Below are 26,203 nucleotides of genomic sequence, written 5' to 3'. Positions count from 1 at the left end.
GCCATCACCTGCGATGGCCAAAGCAAAGGCAATTAGCAGAGAAACCAGGCAAGAGAACAGCACATGCAAAGAGCAACTTGCTGTTGGCATCCCTGCAAAGGTGCACCACTTCCCTGCTAACATCCTCAGCCCCTGCATCAGCCACTGCCATCCTAGTCTGGCACTTCTGCTCCAAAATACTTCCAGCAGCCTTTATTTATTTAGGAACTTAATTCCTAATAGTCCCTTGTCCAGTTGCTTGCTGAAGTGTAAGGAGTGGCACAGGACAGTGGTTGGCCAAGACCTGAGTTTACTGCAAGAAACAGGGAATGCACATATATCCCAGGCTCACACTTTAAAGAAGAATAATAAAACAGGCTATGGCAATTCATTAATCCAAATCACCTGGTAAAACCCTGTGTCCTGGTTTCAGCTGGGATGGAGTTAATTTTGCTCTGAGCAGCTGGAGCAGCGCTGTGGTGTGGATGTGGTGTGAGAGCAATGCTGACAGCACACGGAGGGTTTGGTTGTTGCTGGGGATGTCTGTACTAAGTCAAGGGGGTTTGGTTTCTCAGGCCCTGCCGGCGAGAGGGCTGGGGGGGCACAAGGAACTGGGAGGGGACAGAGCCAGGACAGCTGACCCGAACTAGCCAAAGGGTTATCCCTTTGTAAGGGGGATGAACATAGATGGGGGATTTTATAAATGCCTAGTCCAGGGTTGCTTACTTCTTACAGTGTTTAAAACAAAAGGGGTTTCTATGTATATCAATATAATGGAAAAAGTTTGAGAAACACATGTAAGTTGAAAAGTATTTGTAAAATAGATACATAATTATGTATTTTCTAAACTCACTTCCCAGGGTCTGATAAAATAACATTTTGAAAATAATTTCAATACAATTTGCAAACTGAATATGATAATCTTCTGTGCAAAAATCAGTGAAAAATTGAAGTACTGAAAATACTGGCAATTACAACAAAATGTGGATGGAAGTCTCTTGCAGAAAAAGATAAAATAAAAATGTATTTTCAACACTTTCATCTGCAAGAATAGGAAGCATCTTGCCAGATAGTTCTTCTCAAACCCATCTCATATGAAGGCTGTCTGAACATGAGAACCCAACAGTAATATATTGTCCAGTTTCATATATAAATTCTGCACATATATAAAAGGAAGGCTTAAAAATAAATGCCTTATCTCCCCTTATGCCAGCCATTGCCTCTCGTCACAACAGAAACATACTGCAGACCTCCCCCTAAAGAACCAAGACCTTAAAGCAGAATGTATTCCACAAGCAAAATAAATAAAAATCTTGGGCTATCTGTATTTAAAATACCCAAGAGCAATTATTGGCAGGCAAGAGTAGTTCTCTGACAGCTGGAAAGGGTGAGCACCCGCTTGTGGATTTTACATCCACCCTGATCTCCTGCCTGACCTCAATCGCTGCTTTTCCCCAGCAGCCCCGCTGACAAAAGCAACACAAACACTGGTGAGATTCATGGCAGTCCTGTTAGAGAGAAACCAAATTTCACGGGAACCAGTCCAAGGGGCTGCAGCTCCCACAGCGCTGCATGCTGAAGTTTAAGTACGGCAATGCAAAAAGCTACGGTGCCTTAAGCCCCCGCCCCCATCCCCCTGTGGCCTTTTTTTTTTTTTTTTTTTTTTTTTACTTTCTGGAGCACTAAAATGGAATGGAAATTTAATAAGAAGGTCATAAAAAGGCTAATGTTCAAACGCAGCCCTGCCAAGCCTCCTGTATTTCACTGCAGAATCACCCATCTGAGACTACCAAAACTATCCCCCTGCTCTCAGGCAATTAATCTGCAAAAAATATTGCGAGTCTCAGAGAGCTGTAACGTGAGAGAGAGAGAGAGAGAGCAGACCCAGGTGCTGCCTGACAAAGAAAATCTATAAACAGGTAAAACGAAGATAAATCAATTTTCCATCCTGAATCCCAGATGAGAAAATCGAGATTTTTATGAAAAAAGCAGCAGCATGGTTGCTTTCTTGTAAGACATTTTTGTTGAACAGCTTTGGGGTTTTTTTTGATTCAGCAGCATCATAAGCTTTGTTACTGCTTGAGACGGCGCCTTTCCTAACTGGTCCAAAGCACTGCCTGACAGGTAACAGCCCCATTTGCTCTGAAGCTGCCTCTCAGGCAGGTTTGAGAGGGACCTTCGATTTCAGCTGCACAAACCTCGCAGGCTGCTGGTCAGCTTTGCTGGAGCAGATGGAGATGGTCCAAGAAAGAAACATCTTCAAGGAAGCTCACTGGAAGTGTCAGTCTACCTTTATCCTGCGCTTTTCTGCCTGCGCATGAACGTGCTATTTGCCTCCACCCACACAGACAGCATGCCAAAAAGGCTGCACATCCAGAGCCAGTTGCTTTGGATCTTAAAAAGAGGTTAAATAAGCCTGGAGAAGAAAAGTTTGGGAAGGCAGAATGAATCCAACGTCACTAACAGACACCAAGAGACATGGACTTGTTTCAGAGAGGCAGCCAGCCTGGGGCAGATCCCATCGCCCCCCGCTGAAGAGCACCTTCTGCCGTAACAAACCCCCTAGCAAGCAGCAGCATGTCCTCAAGGTGGGACGTGCTCCCTTTCTGCTTTCATTAAAATGTTATTAACAGCTTTCTGCGAACAAGGTGTGTTATCCATGCAGGTCTCTCTTTCGGCTCTTCCAACCAGCAGCCACCAGCATTTTCCCAGCATCTCCCCTGACAACGTTCGACAAGCCACCGATCCCCCATCACATGAGCACCATCGGTGCAAAGAGGACAATCAGCAATGGGGGAGGATACAATAGCAGGGCAACAAATACTTTTCATACCTTGTGAGGCACTGAATATTAAACTTCAGAGTACCAACCTGATTTTAAAACATCACTGTTCTTATGGGGTGTTATCAAAACAAATCAAATCCGGATACTTCACCCAGTCTGGGTTTTTTTAGACCCTTTTTATTGTTACTCTTCACCTGGCAAAGGTTAGATAGAGATCACTTAATCTAGCGACCATTTAATCTAAGAAAAATGGCTTACATGGCTTTAAACTGTGACTGCAGCTGGAAGAGTGCAACTATGTGCAGTTACAGTAGAGTTTTCTAAGAGATGGCCTGACCTACACCTTCCCTGGCACCAGCACAGGCTAAACTTCAACTCCTTTATTTTAAAATCTTCTCATTAAATTGGAAACCGCTATGGAATAAATGGCACATCTCTCTTTCCCGGAGGAACATCACTCATCTGCAGACTTGAGGTCTCCCAGTGAACCTCCCTTCCCCAGCTGCACTTCACAGCTCCCACCTGTCCCACATGATTGCAGGAGAGAGGTGACTCATTCACCACCTTGCAAAGAAAATCCTTACTAGGTATTGTAGCGTTCAAAATCACATACAAACGCATGCACTGTGAAACGTGGTAATCTCAGCTAATTGCAGGTGCATTCTCAGCTCTCGTACTCAGCTTGTTTACCAGCAGAGCAAGGTGAGGGGACACAGCAGAAGTGAAAGTGGCAATGTCCACATTAAGGGAACAGAGAGCGGGTTTGGTTCAAAGAGCAAAAGAAAAGGTGGAAATGGAAAAGCAGAGCAGATAGGGAATAAAGCATTACACCTGCACGGGTCTTAAGAGGCCCTGATCTAAAATAACCTGTTAATGGGGTACCCTGGGCAAAGGGGGAGTGGGACACACACACACACACACCAGGGCAGCTGTAGCACAAGCTGACAAAACTCTTTGGCTTTGAATGGGATGCTATAAAATAGAGTTAAGGTCTTGAAAAAGGTAATTTATTTCTGTTTAACTTTTGTCTTCTATGGGGCTGCGGTGCTGAGGTTCCAATGACGTCCAAGACTCAGGCACACAGCAAGACTCCCCCGAGCTTTCCTGTGCCCCCTCTCCAGCTGTTCACTCTCGTGCTTACTGTCTACCTTCAGTCATCCCTGTCCTCATATTTGTTTTTCCTTTCCTTCTACCAGCTTTCACGGATCTCAAACACTCACATCAGGACCACATGTTAAAGTCGGTTATAGACTTGGTGATTTTAATACCAAGTTCTAGCCAGTCATTCAAAAGAAGTTAAAAACTTTCCTGCTGTTGTTTCTTCTGCAACTTGGTAACACAAACCATCAGCCTGGGCAAATCCCCCATCTCCAGGTCCTGTCGCATTGATTTCTACTTCCTACCACCCTGCACCATTCTAGACCTTAGTGGAAGATGAAAACAGCTTGCACAGGCTCAGAGACAGAGCTGAGGAAAGGTGCGGTGACCAGAGGCAGGCTGCCACCGGGCACAGCGGGGGGCTCACCTGTGGCCGAGGATGGCCGGTGACCAGGCAGGTCAGCTCCAGCGTCTCACCCTCACGGATGGTGTAGACCCTCTCCGAGTAGCGCTCCTCCTCGATGTTGCACGCCAAGCCCGAGTGCACGATCCGCACGGTGGGGGGGGCTGCAAGACCCAGAGAGAGAAACCAGGTGAGCATCATCGCCTGCACCCCGGGGCTTGCTCAGAGCCATTTCCACTGCAGCAGCATGGGACCCCTGCCTCCCCCCAACTGGGAGGACCAAGGCTGGAGCTGAGCATTTACACTGTGGAAAAAACTCTTTTGCTTACTCAGCACACACGTATTCGGCAGCAGAAGAGGTTCCCACGGTATTTATGAATACCTAGCAATCCCCTGAATGAAACCTTCACAGACTCATTTACATTCCAGTTATTTTTGTTCCAAATTCCAAATGAACTCTGCATTATTGCTCTTTTTTTTTTATTATATATCTCTCTAAATGTATTATCACACTCATAATGTTAATGAGAAGCCTTAATTAAACCACTAAAATTAAGCAGAAGAAAGAGAGGGACTGATGCTGCTTCCTTTCAAAGTCGATACCAAAAATCCCGTTGCTGTCAGAGGGATCAGGCTTTGGGGCGGAGGTTAAGTTCAAGCAGAACCTTTACTTTAATTTTCTTGTCTATGCAACCTGAACTCGGGAAGTTACCCTGTTTTACATGTAGTACCTGTAGGAAAACGGCAATGTCGTTGCTAATACAGCAGGTAAAAATTACAACCCTGTTTTGGCAAGTTTCCAGAGCACATTCCTGGTGCTAGGATTTTCTTTATTTCTGAACCGTGAAATTCACGAGTACTAAAACTTCCAGAGCGCGGATCGATAGAATAAGAAAGTTGAGTTACATTCCTACTACCAAATAAAGTAACATAAACTAAACAGCAGAAGAGATAAAATTTAATTCTAGTGAGTTTTAAAGACCCAGTATTTTGCCCTCTGCTTGTCACTGGGCTGCTCCCGTTCGGTAGAAGTGGCTACACCGTGAAGTCCTAACTGAAGTCTTCAATCACAATGAGAAAGCAGGACAATTGCTGCTGAGACCAAAAAGACCTGAAGCCTCCTGGACCTGTTTCCCGTGGGCAAGAGCCCTGCGCTGCTGCGATAACATCCATGTGTTCTCCCCAAGACCCTTGCAACAGCTGTACTCCCCCTGTACTCCCCCTCCCCAAAAATGCAGCTCTGTTTTCAGGGCTCTGGGCTGCACATCACCTCTTCTGGCACCAGTCTACTGGTTCTTCGACCAACTTGCAATTGCTCAGCTAACATCCACATCAAGCGCACATGGGATTCCTGAGGTGCATCGCTCTGCCCCCCCACCATCACTATGCCCTTACTGGTCCAACCTGCGCATGGCCCCCAGTTGACACTGCTCATTCTGTTATCAACTGCTGCACAACACCTACAAGTCATACCAGCCTGGTAATAATTCAGATTTCTAACCTTTGATCTCCAGAGGCTGAAGAAAATGAGACTCAAGCAAAGGACCCTGAACATGACAGTGTTAGGTCAACTAAATGAACAGGAAGAGAGTAATTATTTCAGGCTGTAATGACTAAGCCTGATATTCCCAGCTACCTTGCACTGCCCCCATCCATTTCAGCCTACTATATTTAGATCATTTTTCAATCTGCCTGTCTAGGTTAACCTCTTCAACAAGTGTTTAAGAAATGTGTCCTCAGCAAAGCCTCTCTGCAGAGCAACAGCACAGGCAGAAGAGCTCGTGCAGGGAAAGAATGTTTCCTGTGTTACTGGTGTGCTCACAAGTCTAACGGTACGAGATGGCACAGGTCTGGAAGACCACTAGATCAGCATGGACAACAGCTTGGTGGAGCCACTCAAGACTAACAAGCGAGCACAAGAGCAAAAAGCCTTGCCACCCCACGCTGACAGCCTCCCATCGTGCAGGTGTGGCCCAGCAGCTAAAGGTCCAACAGCAGCAGAGCACTCCAGCAAAGCTTCCAGCAAGTTCTGCCCCTTGAGCCACCAGGCACCGAGTTTCAAAGACCCCTCAGCTCACCCTCTCCACCCTTCTGCAGGCAGCCCCCGGCCAGCAAAGGGGAGTGCAGGTTAAAGACCAACGCATCCCTGCTCATGGCAATAGCCTGAAATAAAGCATTCTGGTTCCTCGAGAATCTGGTAACTGAGTGCGCTGGAGTGACTGCTGGTGCCGGCGCCCGCGTGGGGCTGGTGGGGTCTGTGCTGGGAACAGCGCTGAGCACACAGGGCTGTTCCAGTCGCTGCTGAGCGGGGCTTGCACAGAGCCAAGGGCTTTGCTGCGCCTCACCCCACCCCACCAGCGAGCGGGCTGGGGGGCACCAGGAGCTGGCAGGGGACACGGCCGGGACAGCTGAGCCCAGCTGGCCCCAGGGACGGCCCCGACCATCCGGCGTCACGCTCAGCATGGAAAGCTGGGGAAGCAGAAGGAAGGGGGGGCGCTGGCAGGGATGGCGTTTGTCTGCCCAAGCCCCCGTCACCGTGATGGAGCCCGGCTGCCCTGGGGATGGCTGAGCACCTGCCTGCCCTGGGCAGCGGTGGGTGAACTCCTGGGTTTGCTTTGCTGCTGTGCGCGGCTTCTGCTTTGCCTCTTAACGTGTCTTTGTCTCAGCCCAGGAGTTTTCTCACTTTGACCCTCTGGTTCTCTCCCCATCCCGCTGTGGGGGGAGTGAGCGAGGGGCTGCGTGGAGCTGAGCTGCCGGCCGGGGTTAAACCCCAGCATGAGGCCAGAAAAAATTGCTCCCTAGCATCAGTTATTTCCAGGTACAACACAATGACTGCATACACACACAATGCTCAGCCCATAGTCACATTTAGTCAGACAAGTATATCCCTACACAGGAGCTGCCTCAGCTCTGCTTTCCCACTGCTCAGTAGAACTGTTCTGCAGCCTCAGCACACTCCCTGTGTGATTACACAGCTGTCGCTTTGCAAGGCTAAAGATGCTATTTACTGCTTAGAAGAAACAAATCAAACCCATCCATCTCTTTGTACCACAGATCCAGGCTGCTCTTCCCATGGAGCTCACTGTTTGTCCTGCATGGATGGAGATGTCCTTGTTTAGGAGTCAGCCCCATGTGTCAAACTCTGATCTTAAAAGAATCTGTTAATTCTTTATTATTGTTATTATTTCTTGAATAGAATAGCAGCACTAATGCTTGTACTGTGGCTTTCCCTGTGCTAGGAGTGCTGCTCCACCTCCACACACCTGAAGAGTTCAATGTCCTGGGCCACAGAGTATCCTCCTTGTCCTGCCACGCACAGCCACTGTACAGCATGGCTCTGGACCACACCTGGGGCTTTTACGGTGTCCCACAAAACAAGTACAAAATACTGAAATGCTAAAGCAAGAACCACAGAGCAGAAAGGTAAAACAAGGTTCAGCATAGATCATAAGACTTCTTATAAAATTAGAAGAGTCAGCAACATTACGCCAACATCCTGCTGCCTTTTGAATCCGTATTGCATTAATATTACATTTTCATTCATATTATATTCATATAACTTCAAATTACATTTGAAGTGTCCTTTATTTCAGTCTCTAATGCCACTGCTCCATTTCCATTAGACTTGGGAAGGCAATACAGAAAAGAAAAAATAACCCCCTGTGTATTATTATGGCAGAAAAATATCTGCTTTAAGAGGAGATCAAACGAATAAAGGAAAATAAAAAATAATCTTACTTCTTTAAGTTTTAAAGTCTTATGGTTCAGAAGACGTTGCATAATTATGAAATGTCACCTCCCTGTCCACTGGAGGAATATTCATTACAGCTACTTTTGAAATATGCCTCCAAGGACTTAATACCAGACAAGACATTAAAGTAATATATACTTGGCATTTATTTTGTTTGTGGCATTTTAGAAGAATTTGTCTTGTGATTATACACAGTAAATATTGCATGAAAGAATCCATCATGGTGCTGTTCCTGGCAACATGCACACACAATGCAAGGGAAGCTAAGTGTCAGAGCAGGAGGGAAAGCCATAACAACAAAACCAAGCACAACCCTGCCTAGCTTCTGCTGCAAAGAAGTTGTGTGGCGCCACGAGATTTCTTCTCTCGGATGAAAAATGGTGCCAGCCTGACCTTTCACCATGTCTCTTTATATATTGACGTTACATAGTTCCCCTTCATTGGCTGCTCTTTTCCAGCAATTTCAATTTATTTCCCTTATATGTCTCTTGCATGCACATGCACGCCTACACAAGTGATTTGGTTTCAACTTGCAACAAGTTCCCCAGACAGTACAGACCTGGTGGGGTGGTGGTGGGGTGGGGGGGTGGGGGGTAAGTCACAACAACTTCTGTGAAATTTTAAAATAAGAAATTTCCAAAGCTGAATATGTATGCAGGTACCTATTATGAAGGTATGCACACTTAATAAAAATAAAAGACAAAGGACAAAGCAGATGCTGCGAAGAATGCTAGCTAACTTCAAAGGGAAATGTGCAGAATAAAAAATTTCGAAAGCAGTGCAGGATTAAGTAGAAAAGAGTTTTTATCAAACCAGGCTGGTCAAACAGAAAAAGCAAACAAACAAGTGAGAGTTAGTACAGTGCTCAGAAAGGAGATGCTTCATGACTTACAATACATTTGTGGAGCTGTTGCAAATAAGAGACCCTGGACAACTGAAGTGCTCCAGTCTGCCTATTCAAAGTGCAGGTAACTGTCTTGACCTCAATCACAATGTTTACAATAATTGGTATTTTTCTAAGGAAAGCTCAACTGCTGTAATCTTATTAATAAATGACCATTTCAGCTCCTATTGCAAAATAAGTTTTAGTCTATGTGATTGCAATTGCACTGTTTCCTAACTGCTCAAAATGGAAGACATTCAGAATCTCAAAAGTATTTATTCACAATTTCTAAGTTAATCTTAAAAGTGTCTAGGGCATGAGATATTTGTTTGTGTCACTTTATGACACTGTCAAATTAAAAACAGACCAAAGCTTAAACGGATTTTTTATAAGAGGGTGTAACTTCCACAGAAAGCATCCTCAGCTTCTCAGTCTTCATAGAATCATAAAATCATTTAGGTTGGAAAAGAACTTTAAGATCACCGAGTCCAACCATTAATCCAGCACTGCAAATCCATACCTAAACCATGTCCCCCAGTGCCACATCTACACATCTTTTAAATACCTCCAGTGACAGCTGGAAGTTGAAGGCTTTCTCCTCCCCCTTTTCCACATGTCCCCAGCCACCTCTTCAGCTACATATTAACCCATCCTGGATTTATATGCCTGGACTTGCATGCATCAGACAAAGAACAACAAAGAAAACAAACAAAACCTTCGCAGGAGTTTGGTCTCATGCTTCACCAGCACAAAACGAGGTCCCTGCCAGCTTCATCCAGCCCCCAGCAGCTCACTGCGATTAGCAGGAGGGCAGAGCAGCCATGCTCATCACATGTAACAGCGACCACTTCACTATCCCAAATTTTAAATAAGAAAGAAATCCTCAAAAAAGACGAGGACCTCAGGTCACATTCATCTCTGAAGAGTTATCATGGCCTTTCCCCCACCCCTCTCTGAACCGGAGCGTACCTACCATTCCAGAACCAGATACCGACAGACAGAGATCATAAGCCATAGATCGTAAGTTTTTAATACTTGCTCAGCAGGAGGAACAATAAACAGCAGTGTAATGAGATGTAAGGAGGGGGGATATAAATCTATCTGCTCCTAGAAACAGCATTATTGTTCCCCTAACTCAATAGATACTCTGCCGATAAGCTTTGCAATGTCAAAATTAGGTCAGCCTGTGACAGTGGTGTTGGGAAGCGGCAGCGTGATTTAATTAGCTCGGTGCCTTCTTATGTTAGTGCTATCAATCAAGCAGGCTTCCTGAGCTCCAGAAACGCAGTTTCAGTCACAGAAGATGGGTGAATATTAAGCAATGTGGCAAAAATCAGCCCAGTCAAAGAGGAAAAGAAGCTGACTTCATCCTTCTCTTGCTGGTTTGGTGAGTAAGACCAGCTCAGGAGAAGAGAGTACACCACAGATGTTATCGTGTGCATAAAGTGAAAGTAGGTAGGAAATATTTAGTACTGATACATAGGAGCCTTTTAAACTGCAGACGTTCTCCTGCTATCACTTATCACTAAGGCTACTGAAAAGTAACATATAGCAATAATGCTATTAAAAAAAAAAAAAGAGAGAGAGAACAAAGAAAGGAAGAAAAAAGAGAGAAATAATCTATTTAAGAGTTTTAACCAACTGTAGTAATTTCAAAATTTTCCACAAGAAGACCTGTGCTTGCTCAGCAGCACTTTGCACATTATGGATTGAACCAGGAATGTCACAACTGATTTCAAGTGGCCCTTACTAGGGCAAGCCCCTTGCGCAGCTCAGCATCACGCAGCCCCTGGCTGAAGGTTTCCTGTATTAGCTACGTGGCATTTGTCTTGCTGGGATCCAAAATGAAGAATATAATCAATACCCTAAATATTTATTTAATAAAACCTAATTGTTTAACATTTCCCATTCCCCGCCTTCCCCCAAAGAACAGTACAGTTGGAAAGAAGAAAAAAAAAAAAATTCGGGCCAATAATAAATTTATTAACGGACTGAGCCTAACCTCCAGTTGGAAAAAGACATCACAAATCCCACGTTGCCTGCAGCATAAATACTCTAAACAATGCATTGATGAGAATTATTGCCATAGGGCAGTGCACTTCTCATGGCAATACCACTGAGATTCCTGATTACTTCATTTGCAATTAGCTGAATTAAGAGCTGATATGAGTATGGAAAAACTTAATTCTGAGAGTTGCAAACACATCTGCAATAACTTTAAATCTTCCCTTTCTAAAATATATATATACACATATATATGTATGTTATTCCCTCCTTATTATGCTGCAGAACTGCATGAAATTCACTGGGGGCTTCACTCTTGCTAATTTGTTTTACATGGAAAGGCTCCTGATGCCAAGCAGCAGAGTATCACAACAGAAACAACAAGCAAAGGTGCCCACGTACATCCCCAGCTGATACCCTGTCGTGGAGAGGCAGAGGCTGAGCATGCAGACGTACCCCACTCCAGCCCCAACACTGCTCCCCACAGCGGGAAGCCCAGGGCTGCAGCCATGGAAGGCAATCAGAAAAGGAGAAGCATTTTATTAACGACAAATACATTCTACATTTTCCAGCAGAATCATTATGGGTCATCTATTTCACCTATGTACCTCATTTTTAATTACATTTTCAGTAATCCTACAAGTTCCAGAAATCACAAAGATCTTATCATTGCTCAGATTAAAGGAAATAATTACAGAACCCAAGTTCTGACATTGTTGAGTTTAATCCTCTCACCATTGTTTTCCAACAAGGTCTTCACCAAACCTCTGTGTGTGTAAGTGGAACTTTTCACCAGCAAATAACTGCGGCCAGAGATCACAGAATTGTATCATAGAATCATGGAACGCTTTGGGTTGGAATGCACCGTAAAGACCACCCAGTCCCACCCTCCTTCCCCGGGCAGGGACACCCCACACCCCACCCCACCCCCAAGCCCAGGCTGCCCCCAGCCCCATCCAGCCTGGCCTTGGGCACTGCCAGGGATGGGGCACCCACAGCTGCTCTGGGCAGCCTGGGCCAGCGCCTCGCCGCCCTCACAGTCAAGAATTTCTTCATATCTCATCTAAATTAGCCATTCCCCCTTGTCCTATTTCTACATGCCCTTTTAAAAAAGTCCCTCTCCATCTAATGGCATATGGGAGGGACTGTAACACTGAGGTTCTCCATGCCTGGCAGCACCCCCAAAGCAGATGACTTCAGCCTCCAGTTAATTATGGATGCACAAATACAGAGCATCCTTTGCAAAAAGCTCTTTTCAGGTCAGTTTTCTATGAACTCAAAGAAATAGCTCCTAAAAGCACAGGAATTTGGTTTCTAGTTAGCCCTAACCATTCAACAACTCAATAATTATTTTACATCAGTGTTTTTCTGTCCTAAAACTTTTATTTTTGTTTAGCAGCACCTAGCAGTTGGCAAGCAAAGAGCACTCTTCATTGAGGGACTGAAAAGACCCAAACCAGCCAGGGAAGACCCAGAGCAACCCTGTCGACATCTCAGTCTGTTCTCTGCTCAGTCTGCCAGGACAACCACCATGCCCACCCTGGTGGGAGAGCCCAGCTTTGAAAACTTCTGTAAGATCCCAACTACCACATATTCCTGTACGTATGGGTGTAAGACAAGCTCCCTCTTCTATATGTGGAATTAACTGATGTTAGTGCATTTTTATTTCTTTTAAGGACTTTTGTGGATTGTCCTGGAATATCAGAGATACCATCACACAGCAGAGAAAACCCTTTTCCTAATGCATAAACATTTCTTTTATCGAGTCTGCCTCTTTCTACCTCAGCTGAGCTATCACAGAGACCTCACTGCAACACCATCCCTGCTGCTGTTTCCACAGGAGCAAAGGGCTACCACTGCAGCTGCCATTGCTGGGTCACAATCATGTGTCCCTGCCAAGGCAAAGAATTAAGAAACATTTCCTCTACGCTCTTGCAAGAATTTATCTCCAGGCTTACCTCTTGCTCTTTTTTTCACCCATCAAAAGGTCAGCTAATTGAATTCAAGGGGACAGACTGCTCTTCTCCATGGTGCAGGACTGCCAGCGTGCACATGTCTTGGTAAGATTCACAGGTTTGGGCTGCCAAGTTACTCTCCAAAAGGAACCTGAGGACAACATGGGTACCTCCACTTCAACTAGCACCACACATGGGACATACTCAGAGCAACAGTCTCTCTCTTGACCTTGGACATAAAAACTGAGCTGCTTGAGTCTCAGCACTGAGAAAACATCCCTCTGGTATGGGATTTCCTGACAGGGTTACTGAGAAGGAGGTTTTGGGGTTTTTTTTTTTGTTTCGTTTTGTTTTTAAACTGAGTCCTGGCTGCAAGTAAAAAGTCATAGACACATTGTCTTGTAAGTCTTGCTTCTGCTTGACACCCTTAAATTGGCAATTAAAGCTTAGCACAGTAGTCATGCTTTCTTACGCCACAGAATCAGTCAGGGTTGGAAGAAACCTCTGGAGATCATCTAGACCAATCGCCTGCTAAAGCAGGTTCACCTAGAGCAAGTATTCCAAGTGTGTATTCCATACTTTCTGCACTAAAATAGTGGCCCCTGCAATTGGTACTTCTAAATTTCCCAGCCTCTTATTCCAGCATGCTCAGAGAATGACACTGTCGTGATTTCTTGGTTAGTTCACAACATGCCAGGTTGATATATCCTCTGCACACAATAAATATGGCATCTTTCCAGGACGGCCCTGATCTGGGGGGAATTGTAAAGACAAGTGTAGAGGGAAACCTTCCCACACTACATCTTCCTCCCTGAACTGCTCTTTGAGGAGTTTGCAACCTACAGATTGCAGGCAGTGGGTTCAATGAATCTTCTAAAATAAGAAAAGAAATCATCTACAAGTGACGGGCTTAATTGAAGCAACACTTTGTTGTTCCTGGCATCACAAAACAGATGATGTTGCCAGACCTGTTTCAACAGTATTATAGTCTAACAGTAAACACATCTTACTTATTTGGCTGTTCTGAGCGTACAGTAATATATTGACTTTCCCCCACCTAAAATGGCAGAGGCACATGAAAATCAAACACATTAAAAACCACCTCTTCAAAACAAATCCTGAATTCTTAACCATTTCTCCCGTTTGCCCATTTTGACAAAACATCTTTCAGAAATGTATTTTTAACTCTGGTAACCCACTTAATGAGAAGCAGCACCAAGGAGATAGATTCAGCCCCTAAACTGCGCACACACACACGTATATATAATGCTACAGAAATTAGCCACAGGTTGCAAAACAACACGGCAAAGAACATGGCAAAGTTCGTGTCCCTCTTCAGAAACCTGAAGTTTCATTAAGTTGAGACTATGATGAATCACAGATGCAGGCAGGAGGGAATCCAGATACACAGCAGGAGCTCTAGGTGAGCCCCAGACCTCACGCAGGACCAAGAATGTTCAGAGTAGGCCAACTCTGGACCTTCTTCTTATGGTCCATACAGTTTCCCCTGTCCCACCGTAACAATTGAAGCTACATTTGCTGCTAGTAGAAGCTGGTAGTGAATTAGCTTGCCTGCACCTCCTGTGCCCCCTGCAGCCAAGCACAGCAGCAAATGAAACAAGATCCATTGAGAGTCACCCCGAGGTGCAGAGACACCTGGACCTATTAATTTGATAACGCCACAATTTCACTACACCTTGCTCAAAGCCGTGCTGAGGTCCACAGCACAGCACATCCATAATAGGGCACTTACTGATGAACCAACGGAGTGCAACCAAGCAGAACAAGGTTGGAGCTAGCATGAAATAAGAACATTAAAATGCCTTTCCCCAGACTCATGCTTTATGTTGTAATGCTGGGACATAGCGAACCAAAACCCATTGTCTGCTCCACAGATCCTGTGGGTACCTCCTGGATCCACAGTAGGGTCAGCTGGTTTAGGTGAAAAAGCTCCACTCCAGCTTCCCTGGAGCTACCTAAGCCATTGGAGCCCAGCCCACCACGGCTTGGAAGCACATCTTGGCAGTGTCCACACATGGAAGAGTGATATCCAACAACGTGTGCCCAGCCAGGGCACCTCACCAGGAGGACCATATTTGTGTTCCACCACCTGCAGATGGGCCATGGACATCTTATTAGGGTAAGGATGGAAATATTTTAATGGTGCAGAGCACTGCTTGAACTCAAAGAAATTGGACCATGCTTGCACAGGAGCTGCCAGGTGCCTGAACCACCAGCTGTAGGAGAAAAGACAGCCCAGAAGAGTTGTCTGAAAGGAATCATAGATCATTTAGATTGGAAAAACCCCTTAAGATTATGAAGTCCAACCATTAACCTAACATTACTAAGTCCACCACAAAACCACATCCCTAAATGCCATGCTTATACACCTTTTAAACACCTCCAGGGCTGGTGACTCAACCACTTCCCTGGGCAGCCTGTTCCAGTGCTGAGCCCAACGCTGCCTACAGAGAGCTTGAGGACTACTCCCAGAGGTCCTCCTTCCCTTGCCAATGCAGGCACATGGAGTGGATGGGACTTGGGGCCCAACACGGCTTGCAGATGCAGAAAAAGTCAGCCTCACCTCAGAGCACCGCCACAATCAGACTTCAAACACATGCACAGCCCCCTGCCTCCTCTGAAAGCCAGGTGCAATATTTAACTCCTCATCAGCTTAGGCAAAAGTAATAAAAATACAGTTTATGAGGGTGTTCTGAAGCAGGAGGAAGTGCTGTAAGTGCTACAAAACCCACGCGACTGCCAGCAACAGGGATCACGCTGTCCTGAAAAGAGCCTGTTCTTGTTTGACTCAGCAATGAAAGTTTCACTAATGCTGTACAGGCCTGAGAAAGGGTTTCTTTTTTAGTTTTCTAATTGAAAAAACAGTTTAATATTAAAGAGGAATTTTAAAATACATACCCTTACACAAATGCAAATGGAAAAAAAAAATGCTGCTTTATAGTGTTAAGCAAGAATAAACAGCTTTTTAAACAACAATTTGCATTTCTTGTGAGATAGCACAAATCTGTCCCAGTGAGCAGGGACTATCAAGAAAACAAACCTCCTTTCAGGAAGAAAAATTATTTCGCCAATTGAAATTGTGTTTCCTGTACTTCAGTGTCTCACACCTAGTTTTCGCATCTTTGTTTTGAAACACTGGGTGTAGGAGTAATTGCTGAATGACTGGAATGTGTTCCATTATATAAACCTAGAAACCTATTACACCAGATTTTATATATTCCAGGCTCTATCAAAACTTGTGTAATTCCCTTTAGCTTCAGTAGGGAAAGAGTAACACAGTTAAAAATCCAACAAACAAAAAAAACCATGAAAAAACTCAGAGCGGAAGAACGAAGACAAGGTCTCATTTTTCTTTTAGCTCCCGTACTCGAGGATTTTGATAGTTTTGCAGGCTCAGCCAGCGTGCACACCCCAGCCATGGGCACACTGGGGTGGGAGGGAGACTGCACCCCCCAAGCTGCAGTGGTGCCCAGCAGCTGTGGCTGAGAACTAGCCTGCCCAGGGCTGCCCAGGCTAAGCAGGATTCACCAAGCACGTTCTTACAGCTTGTGACCTCTCTTAGCTCAGCCCTAAAAACTGAAAGGGGGGGGGGGGGGGAACGGACCACCACCAAAACTTATTTATGGGAAAGGAGTTTTTTGAAGCAACTGCCTGAATTAAATAACAAACTTTCAGTTTACTGGGACAAGAGGTTGTCAGGTTCTTGTGACCAAGCCCAGTGCTCTCACTCCCTGGAGGAGTGGAGCTCTCTTGATACTCCATGAGGAGAGAGGAACCAGGCTTTCAGGACAGAAGCATTGCCCAAGGAGAGGAGAAGCATTGCACACAACCCACCAGTACCAGTGGTCACCAAGAAGGAGCTCTCCATTGCCCAAGAGTGCAGGTCCAGCAGCTCCCAGTGCAACCTGACCATCACCAATCCCCGCCAAGCCCACCAGCTCTGAAAAATGGTCTGGGAGGGGATATCACCAACAGTATTTTCTATTACTGAGCCTTTTAAAGCTGAGTTTCTTGTTAAGAACTTATCGTCAGACAGAAAGTGCTCACCCCTGATTTGTTTTTAAAGTTCCCTTAACACTAGCAAAAAGGCAGCGATAGTGATGATGGCGTACAAGCTCTTTTCACATACACAGAAGTAGCGTATCCCCTAGGAAGAGGATCCAGACCAGTTACAGAAATTCCGTCCTTGGAGGTTGAAGCCTTGGCAGATGATGCTATGGCTAGCCTGACCAAATCAAATCGCCAGTTCCACCCAACACACCCACGACTGTGATTCTGCCCCAGACCCTCAACTGTACCACTAACAACGATCAGGTTATTTCCATTTTCACTCTTCAAAGTGAACATAAACAAAGTATCGCTGTTTGTTCTCTCTCTTGCTGATATATGATTATACCAAGCAAAACCACTTGTTTTTATAATCATCGTAATTTCTGGGGGAGCTGCACACATGAACCTTACCAGCCCCTGCTCCACTTCACAGACCGCCTGTGTGCTTTGTTTGCTCTGAACTGATTCATGCCCATTGTGCTACCGAACCGCAGGAGCTGGGTCTATCCAGGAGCAGGCTGATCTCAAGAGACTATAAGCACCAGCACTGATTTTACCTGGAGAGAACAAAAGCATAATCTTATTCTTGACCAACCTATACTTCCAGCTTTCCTGGGAGAGGGTGAATACAGGGATTGAGTTTCCCCAGGGCAGAATAACAAAACCTGACAGCAGGAGCAGGATTAAAGTGCTTACAGGGGATACAGAATGGGAGCAGGTGGGAGAAAGTATGAGAACATGTGTGAGGGAGAGGAGGAATTCAGCAGGTGAGCCAGGTGCTGCAGTCCTCATAGGCAGAATAATCTCCAAACACTATCTAAAACTGGGGACAGAAATGAAAAAGGAACTGTAGATGTGCATCGCCTTGCGCTTTTCATGCCTGCCTTGTATCAGCCATTAGCACAGTTTCTCCAGTAAGAGCTCATACAGCCTTCATCTTCTGATCTTTCTTGGAAAACAGGCTCAAAGTGAGATACCCCGCAAGGTCTGAGCCAGGGGAAAAGCAGGTTTAACCTATGGTGGTTCTACAGAGAGCCAGCATCACTCTGGGGAGAGCAGATCAGCTGGCCAGGTGCCTCCACTTGGGTCAAGGGATAGTGCAGCAGCTTGCCAGGACCCACCAAGCACAGCACCCCACCCCCAACCACCTCAGCTCCAAATGTGCTTTATCAGTTCAGCTATGCAGTGACAACCACATCGAGCATTGAGAAAGCTGGTAACACCCATTCCAATCCCTCGGCAAGGGACAAACTGATTGGCCCTGAACACACCAGTTTCCTCCAGGCGCTGGGCTGGGGAGCAGAAGCGGGGCTCTGCCAGCCCTGAGCCTTTTCCTCAGGTGAAGGCACTCTGCAGCACGGAGCTGTGACTGCTTGGGAGCCTTCACAGGCAGCCCAGGGAAAATCCTGCCTGCTCACAGCATAAACCGATCGATTTCCAAATTTTGGCCAGAGCATGCCATGAGGCCAGATAAGCAGAAGCAAGAGAATGCCTGGGTTTTTTCCTCCCCTCCAGTAAACCACAGGCTGTGCTGGTACAGAAGGGAGCTGCAGAGGAGCACTGAAAATGGAAGGGACAGATCTTCAAATGCCGTTTGATGCTTCCATGATTTTCTGTGCCAGCTGCCAGCAGCACAGGACTGTCAAGACCCACCACCCAGCCTGCTTGGAACAGCTACCAGGAGTTAAGGAGGATATGTTTAAAAGAGCCCAATTTCCAGTGGCTCATCCTCCAGGGAGATGTTCTGTATGGGCCAAGTTCAAATCTCTCTGTCAGTCAGTCCCTGCCCTCTCACTTTGCAATTCACTGATGTCTACTAGGAGATGAGCTCACACCGCAATTTTTCTCCTGGAGTAAGTACTGTTTAGGACACTCCTTTGTGTTCAACCATTGCGAATGGAAATAGTTCCATGAGACCCAGCAGGTGAGCAGACTTTGAGGCTCCACCATCAAGTGTGCTCCAGACCGGCCCAATTCTTTCAATATTGATTGGGACTTGGATTGAGAGACAAACCAGCAGAAAGAGAAATCGAGCCCTCATAGATTTCATTTCCTTGGGAAGCCACACCATCGTTGTGCTGTTGAATACATAATTTCCCTTTAGAGGTAAGTTAGCTACCAGCATTTCCACGACTTATTTGAATAAGCGTCAATGAATGATCAACAAATCAGTTAAAATTAACAATGAAAATCATTAAACTCCCACCTTGATACTCAGGCAACATTAGGTCGTGTATTATTTTTTATTATATGATTTACCAGTCTCTTTTCAGTGGCTGATGACAACTCAAATTTTATTAAGGGTGCAATTAGCCATTAAGTTTCATTACAGAATCGCTCCTTACGTGCAAAATTTGCGTGAGCCTGTTAAAAAAAGTGTTTAGAGTGGGAAACATATCTCATTTCTCCTAGCCAAAATTGATCACTGGTGCTAAGCTTTCCAGTACACCATGCAACCCTCAAGTTCAGCAGCAGGACGCACTGGAGCGGGGCCACATCTGATCCCAGTTACAGTCAATCAGCAGCGGCTTCCCAGGGGTTGGGACCGGCAGATAGGAGCCCCCAGCCATTGATACGCTGTTTGGCTATTTGCAGATGAATGCAAGCAAAACCTTATCAAGCAGAAGAGCTCTGCTCTGCTTTAGTCACCAGGCTTGGTGCAATGATAAAGCACAGCATCAGGCTCAGGTTTTAAGAATAAAAACAGGGAGATAAGGGAAAAGATGAGTATATCCCTTGCAGCTTCTCTATTGTCAGTAATACCCTCCGGCATGCTGGATATGTGGCTTTCCTGTGCGTAACACACTTCAACACAATCTGTGTCTCAATTTCTTCCACCTTCTATTCTACTGTAAAACCATCCTAGAGATCTCAGCAGTGCAAAGGCAAAATGCTGGGAGCACGTGCCAGTCAGACACGCTGACCTGCTGATCTGACCCCTGTTGGCACAGCTGTCTCTGCGACAGCACTTCGCGCTGTATTCGGCACACAAAACCTGCCGCCCTGGTGCTGATGCAGGAGCTGATGTCACCGAAGGCCTTGGCCCAAAAATTATTTAAATCGCTTGCAAAAGGCATTTGAGAGAGAAAAGAAAAAAGGGGAAAAAATCTTACAAAAAATACTAGAAAGAGTCACTTTTTTAAACTCTTTTTGTTATTTAATAAAACACCATGGCAAAGTCAAACACTTCCCCCATTGTCAACTCTTGATATTTGGCTTTGCCCATTCCCACACTTAATGAACAAAGCCAAAAAGTTTAAAAGCTCCTCTTACAGCTGAGCTCTGCTCAGCAGCACAAGGCAAAAGCACATTATTTATGAACAGAGAGAGGGAAGCCACCATCAGCCATCGCTGCAGGATTAATTTGCAAATCCTGCAAGCAGTCTGCTCCCTATTATCATTTCAATTCAGATGCAAAAAGACAATAATTCTCAATTCCTGTCATGAGGTTGTCTGCTCATAGTATTGGATGTCCGATAGCTGCAGCCCAAGCAGAGTGACAGATCCTACAAAGAGTGAGGCAGAGTCACCTATCCACATCTTCCAGGTGTAGATTTGTTGGGTTGTTTTTTTTTTAAAAAAAAAAAAGCTGCTATGTATGTGCTATGTATGTCCAGCCAGTCAGTGTGCAGCCCTGTTCATGCTGTTTTCAAATCTTTGCAGTTGCTCTGACGACAAGTTTAGGTGCAGAATGCCCAAGAACAGAGATGCAGGACTTTGGTCACCAAAGGGTTTCTGAGGACAGGCTAACCCAGAGACAGAGTTCACCACTCAAGAAATCACAGCCAGAAGCTACTCTACGTGGCTCAATTCCTAAGAAGTTGCTAAGGCAGAAGATGAAGACAAGAAGGGGGATTCTCCTGTAATCTTGTCTGGCTGCCTGTGGACCACCACCCCCAGCAGCTCAGCTTTTCCCCACTGCTTCCTTGACTCAACCACTGGGGCTTGGTCATCTAAGATCACAACTCCCCTCCCGGGAGCAAGCCCATTCAAGAGCACCGAGAAACAAAAGGAACAGCAGAGGGGGGAAAGAACCCAAAACAACTTCCTAAAATCTTCTTTCTTCATCAAAAAAGAAATTTTGAATTGACTTTTAAATCCAAAACATGCTGATTAACACTACACTTTGTCAATTACTGATTTATTTTTTTCTTTCCCTTCAGGAATTCCATCAAAATGTTTTTCATTTCTTAATTGGAACTTAAAACATTTGCAACGGATAAATAATGAGTAAGTAGCATCTGCCTGCCTGGATTCCTGTGCAGACACTGAGGCACAGAGATGAACTGACAGAGCAGGTCCCAGCACTGCAATAGCCACAGGGGAAATAAGATTCAGAGGTTCTTTTCAGATCTCAGTCCTGGCCACCAGTCTTCCCATCAAAATACAGAAGATATCCCTCTGTATTTCCATATCAACACAGGTATTACTACCACAAAATAATCTCCAGTCATTTCCATGTGAAACAGATTCCGGTGACAGTCAAGGTACTTCCAAGCACACTCCTCTCCTTACATATATCACGAAGTGTACTTTCATGCGAACAAGGCCTTGGCCTGAAAAGTTTAATAATTCTTTTTGCATATTTCCCCAGGCAATGCAATAAACTTCTGGTTGCAGAACCGCCTTCAGTGCTCAGGCGACGGAAGAACTTCACACAAGAAATACGAAGCCACAGCAGATGAATTCTTGAGGGCTGAGCTTTGGGGACCGTATCCTCAGCTGCAGTCCTTCAGCAGCATCTAAGCACCTTCACTAGCAGAACTCTGATTTCCAGCAGATCACAACCCTGCCCTTATACTGCTGCTGTGATCACAGAAAACAAAATGCTTAAGAAGTAACAGATGAGAATGGAAAAAAAGCGTAAGCAGATTTCTTCAAAACTATTACATTATTGGCTTTTTAAATGCACTTCTAATTAGTGTATCATAAACTGTCCTTAATACATTTCTCGGCACAGCAAACACTGTCAGATTATATGGACTCCTGGAATTTGAAATTAATTGGAAGAGCTAAAGATAGCACTCAATAATGAAAATACCCACATATGCTTTAAAACATTTGTAGTAAAAATAATGATTGCATACATTGTTCTTGTACATTCTACCTCTAAAAATCAGAATACGGCTACCTAATATCTTCCTTATTATCTAGGTACTCGTAAGTCACCCAAGTGTTTGATAGTTTTAAATTATAGCTGATTTCCTAAGGGTCTGTTTAATATTAAAAACAAGATCCAAAAGACTTAACATCTCACCACATCTACACATGAGCAGCCGATCTACACAGAGAACGATGTAGGCACAAAAAAAAGGCTCAAGCTATTGCTCAAGGAACATCGAAGGCTTTGATCAAACGATACTAAACTGCAGCGAAAAATAATACATCAAAGGCAGCAGTAATTCGCCTCTGTGTGAGCCGCTAAACTGGTGGCACTGTGGGGGACATCCTGGGACCCCTGTGCTTGTGCTGCAGCACCAGGGCTACCTTAGTCAGGCCAAGGTGGCCACCCGCACATGGACACCCGCCCCGAGGCTGCAGGCTTGCAGCACCCCTGGGCTGGGCTGCTCCTTGCATGGAAGAGCCACACAGAGGAGAAAAGCACCATGAGAGGGTTTATTCTGGTGGGATTTTTCCCCTCTGGACCAATGCCAAGCATCTCTCTGAGGACGGAAGGGCTGAGGTAGCTTGTGGGTGCAGACTACAGGAATGGTATTCAATAAAAACAAGGACTCCACATCCCAACTCTTCTTTAGGAGCCAAGACGTTCTTGCACAGCCAGTCTGGGTGCCTCCACTCAACACCCAAGGAAACCCAGGAAAACAAGATATTTTTCTCCATTCTTCTGCCAGAACTTGGCAAAACCAGACTTCTGTACTTGCTGCACGGCTCTAAATCCTAAATATTCAGCAGATGGTTCTTCATTAACTCAACCCAAAATGGAAACGAACCAGCAGGGAAGGAAAAAGTAGCAGGTTGCCCTGTCTGCGTGACTCAAGTGCACTGCCCACACGCACCGTTTGTCCACCTCGATGGACTTCACCCCAGCCCGTGTCACATGCTGATGGAGGCACAACAGTGCCGGTCTGGGCTAAGGGCAGCAGACTGACATGAGCAACTTTTGCTCCTTTCCAACATCAAACTGATTCTGAACTCGCTGATGTAAACACAGAAGATGAAAGTGCTCTTCTGACAAAGAGGCTGAGACACTTCCCCCTCAGAAAAAAAAAGTGCCTTCTTGGTTTGATTTAAATGAAATTTGCACCGAAAGTATTTGATTTAGAAAAAAATTCCAACATTAATAGCAAAAAATCAAGCCACCTACATTTTTTTTTTCTTAAGGAAAACGTTCTTTTGACCATTTTATTTTCACACAGATGGCAGGGCACAAAGGAACAGTTTAGAATTACTGTAAGGATCAGACAATATAATATAAGCTATTTTAAAATACCTGGTAATAAAAGGACTTGCTCTTTTGTGATTTACAATAGGAATAAATGCCAATGGAGTAAAACTGGCATAAACAGGAAGAAAATACAGCCTTGTATATGTAGTATAACTGTCAGGATAAATTCTCCCTTTACCTTCACACGTGTGTTTCCATGAGATTTCTGTAAGGTCTCAGCTTACAGCCACAGGATGAGGACTCTGGGCTTTCTCCACCTCCTGCCACCCCTCTTTGGGCCCTCACAGGTTGACTTAAGATTAGAAATTGCACAGCAAAGCGATACTTCTTGCTTGTATTCCGTTGAGACTTAATAGACCAGATCCTTGCTCTTGGCTTTCGCTAAAGCACGTTCCAGAGTCGGGACTGGGACATGCCACCTAAGAGATGCACAAAGATCCTGATCTCTCCCTCCCAAGCCTTCCTTTCCACACCTACTCCTGCAGAAATCCCTGCCCCCCGCCCATCCCACTGGGCATTCAGAGGACACAGGTACCCCCATTTCCACACACCACCGTAGAGCAGCCCAGGGGTCCTCGCAAGAGGTGGCTGCAAAGTTCTTCAGTGACTAGAAGACAGCAGCAACTTGAAACCCAAGGCATCGAGGGTAGAACAGGATGATGGTTGATGCCACAGCATGGTCCTACTCTGCATCACAGCCTGGGGTCACCCAGGAACCGCTCACTTGTGATGTGTTGAGACAGGAGGAGAGGAGGGAGGGTGCAAACATATCTAAACCCCTCCCCAAACTGAAATGGAAAAGTGCTTCACTTCCACTCCGTGACTTATGGCTCACAGCTTTTCTGAAACTTCTGTAAAAGCTTGGGAAAACATTCCGCATTCTAAGACCAGGAAGCAGGTGGAAGGAAGGAGGTGGTGAGGGAAGAGATGGTGACTCTTAAGCTGCATCAAGCATCTCTGCAGTTACAACCACACTGAAACAGTGTATCTGAAATCAGTTCTGAATCAATTAAGCTAAACCAAATAGAGTTATTCTTAAACTGGAGGGGGGTGGGGGGGTGGGAAGTCAACATTTGCTGTTGAAGAAAGCAACTCAAATTCAGAAAGACACACTTCTGACACAGAAACTCTCATCCCATCCCACCCCTATCACCAGCAAGACAAGGCCTTCTGGGCCCTGGGCCACTGCACAGCCCACCAGATGCTGGCTGTGGTGGTGCATGCTCACCCACCACCCAACAGGGTCTTCTCCATTTACCTATGGCCGTGTCCCACACGTCACAAGGAACTATGCAAAGCTGGATGAGGACATGGTGGCTCCAGCCTTACCGTGACATGATTTCATGAGCACGTTTGGGCTTCTTGACCACTCCAAACTGCCCATCCCTCCCAAGGTGCCGGCTCTCAGCCTGGCCCTGCTGAGGAAGGCAAGGACAGGGTCCCCAGCTGCCGCATGGATGGTACACCTAAACCTCACTGCACACAACTGCACAAATACCTCAGCACCAAGAGGACACGGACAGGCCCTCTCCAAAGGGTGCTCTTCCCTCTGCCCACCCACATACCTGCCCATGAACCCAGAAGATGGAGGACTTGAGAAAACGCTCAGCAGAGACATAACAGTCTTTCTGTCCTTCCAGCAGCCACAGGACCAAAGCTATGCAGAAGCGAGAAGCTACATCTACATGGTTTACTTGGGGGTTTTGTGGGTTATTTTCCCTCAAGCATCACAGTGTGTTCAGAGCTGGATCCTGCTCTTATGCAGAAGTGGCTCATGACTTCAGCCAGAGCAAGACACAGTTTTTCACAGCACAGTTTAGTTCCCATGCTGCACAAATGTGCAAACATGGTGTCAACCTACAGCCTGTTCTTATGTTGTGATGCTCTCCCACTCCTGCCTTTCTTCTTTCTATTTCTCTGGGTGCATTGAGGCCAAAGAACAATTTACAATACATGACATAAAATACAAGCATAGAGCCCTTAAGGACTGGAATCATAAATATTAGGTGTTAATACAGAAAACGCTTGAGATCCTCAAACCCAGCATTTCTGTTTATACATCTTGACAGCAGAACTCTGCACTTTCTCTTTTTTGTTAAAATAACCAAGCATGTATTCGTTTGAGTCCATTCTCTTTCCCAGAGCACTTCACCGATGTTTTATGTCCTCTCATCCCTCACCCTGCGATGCCACCGTGCAGAGCCTGCTCTCTGGCTGACCCTGTTTTCCAGTGCCTCCGCTCTTCACCTTACACAGTTCATCCAGGCATACACTTTTGTGCTTCCCTGTAGTATTTCAGCCACCGTAACTGCTACGGAATGTCAGGTGCTGAAGCTTTTTCTTCTGACAACCTTAGTAAGACAAGAGCTTTTTATGAACCAATTCTGCATATCTGGAACCTGCTTGTGCCCCATCTTCCCTGCCAGCTCAGACACCTAAATGTTTATAGTCACTGTTGAAAGCTACTGAACTTAACCTCCTTAGAAACAGAGCTCCAAAAATCTGAACGGTGAAAGTGCCAGCAAATACATATTTTATAAGATGACGCATTAAGATACACATCTTTATATAGGCAAGATCAGCCTAGAAGGCTTTCTGCCCAGATACTTTGGTATGGGCTGAAGCCAAATGGCACAAAATTCCTTTGAGCTGCATAACTTTAGACCATTACTGTCTTTGAGGATGAGTTAAGCAAACTTTCAAGAGAGAACTTCCTGCATCCACAGGCGAACTGCCATCTGGCTGTCAGCTACAATCTCCACCAGCTTTGACTACAAAGTCAACGGCAGAATTTCCCTTTCCGTATCACCAGTCCTCACAGTTCTTCAAGCCAAAGCACTCACACAGCCCAGAGCCACAAGGCATGTG

At 45.5% G+C, this 26,203-nt stretch overlaps 1 protein-coding gene across 1 annotated transcript in view; it reads right to left on the bottom strand.

The window, feature by feature from the left end:
- MDGA2 (MAM domain containing glycosylphosphatidylinositol anchor 2) overlaps positions 1–26,203 on the bottom strand; it is a 389,698-nt gene that overhangs the window by 245,402 nt on the left and 118,093 nt on the right. The window contains exon 2 of the mRNA XM_080397260.1: positions 4,290–4,429. Coding sequence (XP_080253386.1) covers positions 4,290–4,429 — 140 coding nt within the window. The remainder of the gene's footprint in view (positions 1–4,289; positions 4,430–26,203) is intronic.

This window comes from Falco punctatus (assembly GCF_963210335.1).
Source record: "Falco punctatus genome assembly, chromosome: 7".
In the NCBI taxonomy this organism is placed as follows: Eukaryota; Metazoa; Chordata; class Aves; order Falconiformes; family Falconidae; genus Falco; species Falco punctatus.
The sequence above is the reverse complement of the archived record's forward strand: the minus strand, read 5'-3'. Positions and strand labels throughout refer to the sequence as shown.